Below are 8,969 nucleotides of genomic sequence, written 5' to 3' on the forward strand. Positions count from 1 at the left end.
AGGTTTGAAGATAAAGAAAGCACAGAGGAGGAGGGGAGCGTGTTGGATGCGCAGCAAAATAGCTGGAGAGGACTTTAAAGGTAAGTCGTTGCCAAAGTCACCCAAGTTTTGTGCCGATGTTGTAAACAGTCTGCACGTGGTGGCACAGCTGGCAGTGGAAACTGGGGAACGGGAGCAGTCTGTGTGCCTCTGCACCAGCACGTAGGAGGTGTTAGGGGGAGCGTCAGGGCAAGGGCACTGCAGGTGGCCCAGGCATCACTGTGGAGGGCAGGCGGCAGGTTCCCGGCTGCTGGCAGTTCCTGCAGCACATCGGCACCCAGGCACCAACAGACGTGGCCAGGGAGGTCGCAGGAGCTGGAGAGGGCAGTCACGAGGCGGCAGCCGGTCAAATGTCCTTGGGACGTGGCTGCGGGTGACAGCCAGGAGGTGACGAACTCCTGTGTGACGGAGCGGAGAGGCTTGGAGGCGCTCCCTGGGATGGGAGCGGGTGCACGGTGGGGCAGCTGCTGCAGCTCATGGCGAGTCTCAGGGTGGTGCCGTGCCACACACGGGGGGCAGGCAAGGTCTGGGGGGCCGTGGTCACTGTGTGAGGGGCTGGTGGGGACTAACGGGCATCCCTGTTGTGTGCTTGGCAGCTGCCTGCAGGGCTCTGGACTTTGGGGAGCACTGGAAGCAAGGTGCAGCAGCGCAGCACACAGAGACGTTTGTGGTCCCAGGTTTGGGATGTAACCCACAACAGCCACGTGGCCCCCCAGGGGCTGTGTGCGGGGGGTTTTGAAGCCTGTCTGAGGGATGCTAAGTCTGTAGTTTGTGTTTTTTTGTGTGTTGTTCAATAAAAGGTGTTTCTGATGCCTGAGTCCTGTGATCCCTACAGAACAACGCCTTGCCCGGAGGGCCAGGGAGGGCAAGGGGACTGTGCCTTTCAGAGGCTGCCCAGAGGGGGGCTCTGAGTGCTGCGTGTGTGCAGCTGTGCTTCGCCCAGGGAGGAACAACAAGGAGCAGGCCTGGAGAGCAGACGCTGCTGTTGCTGCAGCCCTTTTCGCTGTGCTGCAATGCCACCGGCACCTGCGGGATGGAGGGAGGGGAGGGGGGGACTGATCTGTGGGGGGACAAAGGCAGCACCACACTGAAATGTGATTTTCAGCAGCCTCCTCTGCAGGGTCTCGTTTGGCCTACTTTCATCCATCTCTGGCCAGACAGTGGCACAAGCCACCTGATGGGCAGGGAGTTTTGGTGCTGTGGAGGACAGTTAGGTCAGAAACCCTCAGACCCTCATCACAAGGACGTCTAATCCCCCTCTGTCAGCACACACCCCTGGGGCTGGGTGTGTGCAGCCCTGGGGAGAGCACGGGGAGCCCACGGTGCAGGCACAATTAAAGCCATCAGTAGAATCTTGTGCTTTGTTTGGCAATGGGAATTTAATGACAACCTCAGCTCACGCTCAGTCATTAGGGAGTTAGCTGGAAATGCAGATAAATCCTCAGCTGACATGAAATGTGGATTAGGGAGTTTTACTCCCTGCCACGCAGCACTTACTTTGTGGCAGCAGCTTCAGTTGTGGCTCCCATTAATTTATTTTGGCTGCACTGGGCATATTATTAGCACATAAATCGGTAGCACCTTATTCAAGCACGGGGCTCGGGATGCAGTTGATGCCTGATGGAGCATACATCGCTCCTGCGGGGACAAGGCGCTTGGAGCCCCTGCTTGGGGGGGGTCACCAGCCGGGTGCAGACCCTGCCGTGAGCCATGGGCAGCAGCCACCAGCGCTGCTGAGGAGATCCCAGGCTGGGGGGGCAGCCCACAGCCCCTGCCTGCAGCAAGGAGCCTTCCCCGAGCCCGCTCCAGAGGTGGATGCTGACGAGGACGGGGCTCGGCGCTTGCTCCACGACATTGGCTTATCAGCAACCTTTAATCGTGTTTGCTCGACCCCTCTGGCTGCAGGCGGCCGGGGCCTCACCTGCCCCCCCAGGACAAGGTTCGTGGCCGGGGCGCGCTGTGCTGGCTCAGCACATACCGGGCGCGGGGCAGTCGGTGCCTCCACGGAGCCGCAGCGCGTCCCGGCCCCACGGCCAGCACCGGGGATGGAGGCCGGCGATGGGAAGGAGGAGACCCCGCTGTCCTCGGCACTGAGCCGGTTTCAGCTCTCGGAGGATTATGGCTTCCTGCTTCCCAACCCGCTGGTAGGAGATGGCCGTGCCACCGTGCCCGTGGGCTGCAGGAAACAGCAGGGAAATAGAGGGGCTGGTGATGTTTGGGTGTCCATTTAACGCTATTTTACAAGGGTTTGGAAAATCAGTGAGGAATGCCTGTGATACTTTGGATCAGGCAGCTTCATAGGACAAATGCCTCACTTTAAAAATTACACTGGCTGCAGCACGTGGCACAGGAGAGAGGGGAAGGAGCTCTGCAATTCAGATATTGGCCTTGGATTTACAGGATTTCACAGGAGTACGAGGAGAGAATTTAGAAGGCAACTCTCCCATGCTGAAAGCAGAGCCATTTGTCACTGGGGCGCAATTTACAGAGGGAGCTCTCAGGGACAGGCAGATACTTGTTTATTGTCCATTAATTCCCCATCATGCAGGCTGATATTACAAGAGGGGGAACCAGACATAAACCATTAGCTGCGACTCCCAGGGCTGGATGGATGCTGGAGCCTGGGCTGGCTGACAGCCGCTTCCCCCCCCCTGCAGAAACCTCTGCCCATGCTGCAGGGTGGGGGGTGTGGGGTGGGGGGGTGTGGGGTGGGCTCCTGCCCCAGCTCCATGCAGGCTCCCCAGCAGCACCAGCAGCAGCCCTCGGCACCGTATTGCTGTGCTGGAGCACAGGGAGAGGAGCGCTGCAGGCGCTGTGTGGGGGGCTGTGTGCTGACAGCCCCCCCCTTGCTTCTCATCTCCTCCCAAGACGGAGCTGCCGGCCCCCTACGGCCCGTGGATGGAGATCGCCCGTGAGCTGCCCCAGCTGATTGCGAGCCATCGGCTCCGCTCTCGCGTTCACCAGGTAAACGTGCGGCCGCTGCTGGTGCTGGCGCGCCCTCAACCTCGGTCTGGCATAGCTGAGTCTGCAAATGCCACGGAAAAGCAAAGCAAACCTCCCGACTGCCTGTGCTGGCAGGATCCCCGTGTACGGGCAGCTCCGTGTGTGTGTGTGCTGCTCCTGCCTTAGCTGGTGCTGCTGTAGGGAAGGGCGCTGTGTATGGAAAGCACACGGAGTTGGTTATAACTAACACGATGCAGAGGCAAAGCCTTCGGCACAGAAATAGCTCCTGACACAGCTGCTGGGCTGTCCCAGCCAGCCAAGGCAGGCCGGAGTGCGGTGGCAGGGGAAACCCTCTAGATGTCACGAGAGCTGCAGCTCCCGCGTTCCTCCCGGCGCAGGGCAGTGACACCCCCGGGGTTCCTGCAAACCATCGCACGCAGCAAACCAGTCAGTCCATAGCGAGCGGTGCAGGGCTGGAGGGAAAGGAAAAGGGCAGGGAGAGGTGACCGGAGGGGCACTCCTGGCTGGGGGGGCACACAGGGAATACACTCTTTGTACGGCTGTGGTGCTCCGTGCTCACCAGGGTCTCTTTGTAGATGCCCCAGCTGAGCACGCGGCACCTCCGAGGGCGCGAGGAGCTGTACTTGGCCCATCTGGTGCTCAGCTTCATCACCATGGGCTACCTGTGGCAGGAGGGTGAGGAGGGCACCGTGAAGGTAACCGCAGGTTCCCCTGCTCGCGGGGAGCTGGCGCACGCTCTGCTCCCCTGGGACCGCAGCCAGAGCCGTCCCACTGGGGCCGAGCCTCCTTCCCAAGGCCGGAGCTGGGGCACAACCTCTCCCGTGCTTTGTGCCCCCCAGGTCCTGCCCCGCCACCTCGCCGTCCCCTTCTGGGAGGTGTCGCAGGCCCTCGGGCTCCCCCCCATCCTCAGCCACGCAGACTTTGTCTTGGCCAACTGGAGGAGGAAGGACCCCAGCGGGTAAACAGCGAACGCGGCTCCTGCGGCCGGGTCAGCGGCAACGAGCCCGCACAGCTCCAGTCCTGACCAAAACCTCTTAAACCCGGCATAGCTGGGGGGCAGCTCGCAGCTAAGGGCCGGGGAGGGGATTTGCCCCATGGGCATGGGGGCAAGCGGGAGCATCTGCCTGAGGGATGGTGCTGCCTCTGGCGAGAAAACTTGTTTGTGTTAGGCAGCACAGGCCATTGCTAGAACGATTTATAACACCTCTCTCTCTCCCTCTCCCCTTTCCCTGTGTATTTGCTGGCAATGCCCAAAATGCCTGCAGGCCTCTGGAAATTGAGTAAGTATTTAAGATGCTTATTTATTTTCTAACGGTATTAGTTTTGTTTGAATTGGCTTAGTGCTCCTACACTGCAGGGCTCTGCTTAGGTTAAACCTCTCTCTCGGTACACGAGCAGAAGAAAAACAGCTCGGTCCTTGGCACACAACCACCACTGAAACAACAGCAAAGCCACCACGGTCACGGCTGAACCGTGGCTGATCCAGGCTGTGCAGAGCCTGGCTGCCAGGGACCAGACTTGTAGCCCAGCGAGGGCACAAGGAGGGTTCAGGATCCCTCAGAGCCAGAGCAGAGCCTGTTGGTCCCTTTTGCCCCGTGCCCACTTCCCTTTGCTCAGGGTGCAGAAGGCTCTGCAACAGGAAGGATTTTGCATGGGTGGGGGAGCTGAGGTCCGTCCTGATGCTGGGTGGAGGGGTGGCTGCACGCAGCAGCTCCTCCAAAAGTCTCACCCACCCCTGGGAGGCAGCAGCAGAGCTCAGCTCCCTGCCAGGATGCGGCGTCAGGGCTGGGGGGCAGGTGAGGGCAGGGGGAAAGCTGCTGCTGACCGCCCTGCAGGAACCTGGACACCATCATATCGCTGCCCGGGGGAGAGAGCCTGAGGGGGTTCATCCTCGTCACCTTCCTGGTGGAGAAGGCAGCGGTGCCTGGCATTAAGGTAGGGCGCGAGCCCCTGCTGTGCCCTGCAGCTGCCTGGCCCCAGAGCCCAGCCCTCGGGGCTGCCAGCGAGTACCCCGAGCACATCCCAGCCCCTCCATCACTTTGTGCTCCCCCCTGCTCCTCACAGGCGATCCCTCAGGCCATTCGTGCCATCCGGCAGCTTGATGAGGAGACCCTGCACCAGGCCCTGCAGGGGCTGGCGACGGCCATCGGGGCCATGGGCAAGGCTCTGCAGAGGATGCACGGTAACAGCAGCCTGGGGCAGCCCTCGGGGTGCCGTGCACGGGGCTGCTCACCAGCTGCACTGCGCGAATGTGCTGGTGCTTGGCCCAGAGAGCAGCTCATAAAGGTCCTGCCCGTGGGAAACACCGATGCAGACTGCCCGCAGTGACACCTCCAATCCAATTTCCTCCTAGATTACGTGGATCCTGCAGTGTTTTATGCCGTGATCCGGATCTTTCTCTCTGGGTGAGTATGGAGCATTTCCATTCCTCCACAGACACCACGGGCAGGGGGAGCAGGGGCTCTGCTGGGAAGGGGGAGCCCTGTTGGGGCTGCTCAGTTGGGCAAGGCAGCAGTATGGCAAAAAGAGCTCAGCGCCGTGGTTTTGTTATCCCTCATCTTCCCTGCTGGGCTGCAAGCATCCCAAACTGCTCCACTCTTGGGCTTCTCAGGGGGTTTCTATTTTTATTTCTATTCGGCATATCTCAGCATTCCTCAGTCAAAAGGCTCCATGCATCCTGATTATGTTTCTTTCATTTTTTATCCCAACTGACCTTGTCTTGATGGTCATCAGCTTGGAAAAACATGCCTTTTAAATTCCCTTCTGCTTAGAAGAACTTCCCACTACTAGAGGTTACTATAAATACATCCATGGGAGAGCTAAAAATATTAAGGTATTTGATAATGAATCTATTTTCTCTGCAATTTGAGCAAAACCTGCAGTCAAACAGCCCTAACAGCCAGTACTGAAAGCTTCATGAAATGGTGCATTCTTTGGAAGGTCAAGAGATATTTTTGTGCCAGGCACATTATCTCTCTGAAATTATAACTTCTCTTTCCATTTGCAAGAGAGCATTTATCCATTTTTGCACAACAGGAGCATAAACCAGTGTGACACGGGCTGAGAGTTAATGGTGTTTGGGGCGGGGGGGGCAGCAGCGCTGCCCAGTTCCCAGCCCTACTGAGGGCGAGCGTCCTTTATGAGAGGGAGGAAATCACATTATGGGCTTGTGCTCTACTAAATAAATAAAGACTCTCCTGCACTGTCTTTAAAGACATCATCAGCAAGAATGGAGAAAAATCCAAAGTCAAAACTTCAAGGGCTCAGAGGAGCTCTTGTGTGGCTCTTACTGGTGCAGAGGCAACCGGGCTGCTCCTACTGGGGACTCAGGGAACTAATGCCTGAGGTGCTGCTGTTCTATCCTGCACAGCAGGGCAGCCGATCCCCTCTTGCCTGCTCAGTGCCAATCCCCAGGACCTGGCCAGGGGCTGGGGATGCAGCCACGGCAGGGGCTGGTCCCAGGAGCGTGCCCTGGGGTGAACGCCAGAGCCTGGAGCCCCACACAGTGATCCCTCACTTGTGGGAAGAAAGGTAGCGATGGATTTCTCCCCACAGCTGCAACCTTGCTGGGCACCTTGGTGTGGTGTTCAGTTCCCAAATTTATCCTGTGCTTGAGGACAGCTGGCAAGGCTCAGTGAGGGGGAAGCGATCCAAGGACGGGGTCAGGAAGGTTTTACCCCAGCTTGTCAGCCCAGGGTCACTTCTCTGCAGTCTGACCTGCTGACAAAGCATGGGGGCTTCGCTGCGTGGCCACCCCCTTCCTGAGCACCTTGTGCCTGGCTCAGCTGGAAGGACAACCCCGCGATGCCGGACGGGCTGGTGTACGAAGGGGTCTCCGAGGAGCCCATGGCCTTCTCAGGAGGGAGCGCGGCACAGAGCACCATCCTGCATGCTTTTGATGAGCTCTTGGGGATTCGCCACAGCCAGGAAAGCAGTAAGTCAAACACTTCTTCCTTTTAAAAAAAAATCTATAATAATTTGGGGGGCACAGAACCAAGCCAGCACATTTCCTGTGGCTTTGCCTACAGCAGATTTACCAGCTGATAGGGCCGCGTCTCCAGCTCGCCCTCCCCAAAGCCCTGTCACAGCATCTGGCTGGGAAGAGGCTCTCCCCAGTACATTACAGAGGAAGTCCATAAATGAGGCTCTGGCAAGCACCTCCACGCTGCTATAAATTCCCGGAGGGACAGACTTTGTTTTTTGCATGTCAACTTTTTACTGAGGTTATATATGGGTACAGAGATGAGGGAGCAGAGCATGCCAGCATCCTGCCAGTAACTGAGCTCATCCATTCACATAGCTTTGCAATAGTCTGGCCCACAACAGAATATATTTATCAGAAATTAGTGAAACCATGCTAATAGCAAACAATAAATAAAGGCTGAGAGCAAGGGCTAAAACCTGCCTTTTAGGGTTAAAAGCAACTCTAATGAAGCACTGACCTAATAAGGGTTTTCTTTCTCGATTCATTTATTGCACCAAGACAGATGAGAGGACAGGAGACTGTGAGGAGGATTTTATCTGGCACTAAATGGCATAGCTCTGTGCCGGGGACAGAGGTGGGGTTGGGCAGAGGGGAGCAGCCACCAGGAGGTTTGTTTTGGGATTTTGGTGCTTGCAGGCAGTACACCACAGCACCTGCAAGCAGAGGGCTTCCCCAGGCACTGACGGGGAACCCAATACAGCTCTTGAGGGGCTCAGGCCCCTGCTTGCTCGGTGCTGGGCTCCAGCCCAGGGGTCTGGGAGGCAAAAGCCCTGGGTAAGCTCCTGGCTGGCTGGGATGCAGCCTCCCCTACACAGCATTCCCAAGGGCATCCAGGTGAGGATCAGCACAGGTAGGAAAGGGCAGGGGCAGCCCCAGCAAATGCCAGCTGAGAAGAGTTTTGAGAGCATTTACATTGCGTTATGGAAGGGACCCAGCTATCTGCAGCTCCTCTTCTCTTTGATTTACATTACACCTGCTCCTAAGGTCCTCTGTTGGTTTATTAACTTTATTAGTTTTTCCAGGTACACAGACAGACCTTCATGGAGTAAGCAAGAAGAGGAAAATCCAATATTTCAGTCTAAAGGAATGCCTGGCATCTATATAGTTTTCCCACATGCCCCTAGCTTAGCAGGGATATATTTCACCAAGATATGAGACAGGATCAGAGATGGGAATATTTGTCATCTTGCATTTCAGGCACAGAATCACGCTGCAGTATCTTGAGCAGGTTTCCTGCCACCTACGTGGCTGCACAGGCCGGGTTAAGGACACTCAGGCTTTGCAGTGTGCAACTTGTGCTCACCGACCGCACCGGCACCCTGGCTGCAGCCCGGCCGCTCTCCGAGAGCTTCCTCCCATCTCCCCTCAACTTCTTTCTTCCTCTGCTGGTGTTTTGCAGCCGCGTTCCTGCACAGGATGAGGGACTACATGCCCCCTCCCCACCGAGCCTTCATCGAGGAGATCGGCCGGGCCCCCTCCCTGAAGCAGCACGTGCTCTGCTCCGGGGACGCGCGGCTGCGGGCGGCTTTCAACCGCTGCGTCACTGCGCTGGCAGACTTCAGGTCCTGCCACATCGCCATCGTCACCAAGTACATCGCCGTGGCCAAAGCCAAGGCAGGGCGGGCGGCGGTGGGCGGCTGGGCTGGGAGGCCCCCGGCCGCGCTGGAGGCCAAAGGGACCGGGGGGTCGCACATCTTCAGCTTCCTGAAGAGCGTCAGGGACACCACCAGGGACGGGCTGATAAGCGCCTGACGCCCCGGCGGCTGAGGACAGGCCCAGGAGGCCGCAGGACTCAGGCTGGTGTCTGCAGTGCATGAGCCAAACGGTGACCATCACTGACACCCCCTCCCACCCTCCCTCCTTCCCTGCAGCCCCTTCCCACTCATGCAGGTCCCAGGCTCAGAGCAAGCTGCCTCCCTCCTCCCTAATTCCAAGTCCCTTGCTCTGCAGCATCCCTGCCTGCCCCACGCCACCCCTGGGG

General features: G+C 58.1%; 1 protein-coding gene across 1 annotated transcript; it reads left to right on the plus strand.

The window, feature by feature from the left end:
• Nucleotides 1-46: 46 nt before the first annotated feature.
• On the plus strand, nucleotides 47-8,740 carry IDO2 (indoleamine 2,3-dioxygenase 2; the record flags this gene model as incomplete). The annotated part of the gene is made up of 11 exons (XM_084302367.1): nucleotides 47-80; nucleotides 1,945-2,183; nucleotides 2,908-3,003; nucleotides 3,579-3,698; nucleotides 3,843-3,961; nucleotides 4,269-4,283; nucleotides 4,839-4,938; nucleotides 5,068-5,185; nucleotides 5,357-5,408; nucleotides 6,789-6,937; nucleotides 8,388-8,740. The coding sequence occupies 11 exons, from the start codon at nucleotides 47-49 to the stop codon at nucleotides 8,738-8,740; spliced, it is 1,395 nt and encodes a 464-aa protein (XP_084158493.1).
• Nucleotides 8,741-8,969: the final 229 nt, after the last annotated feature.

This window comes from Netta rufina (genome assembly GCF_964035555.1).
Source record: "Netta rufina genome assembly, chromosome: 27".
NCBI classification, from domain to species: Eukaryota; Metazoa; Chordata; class Aves; order Anseriformes; family Anatidae; genus Netta; species Netta rufina.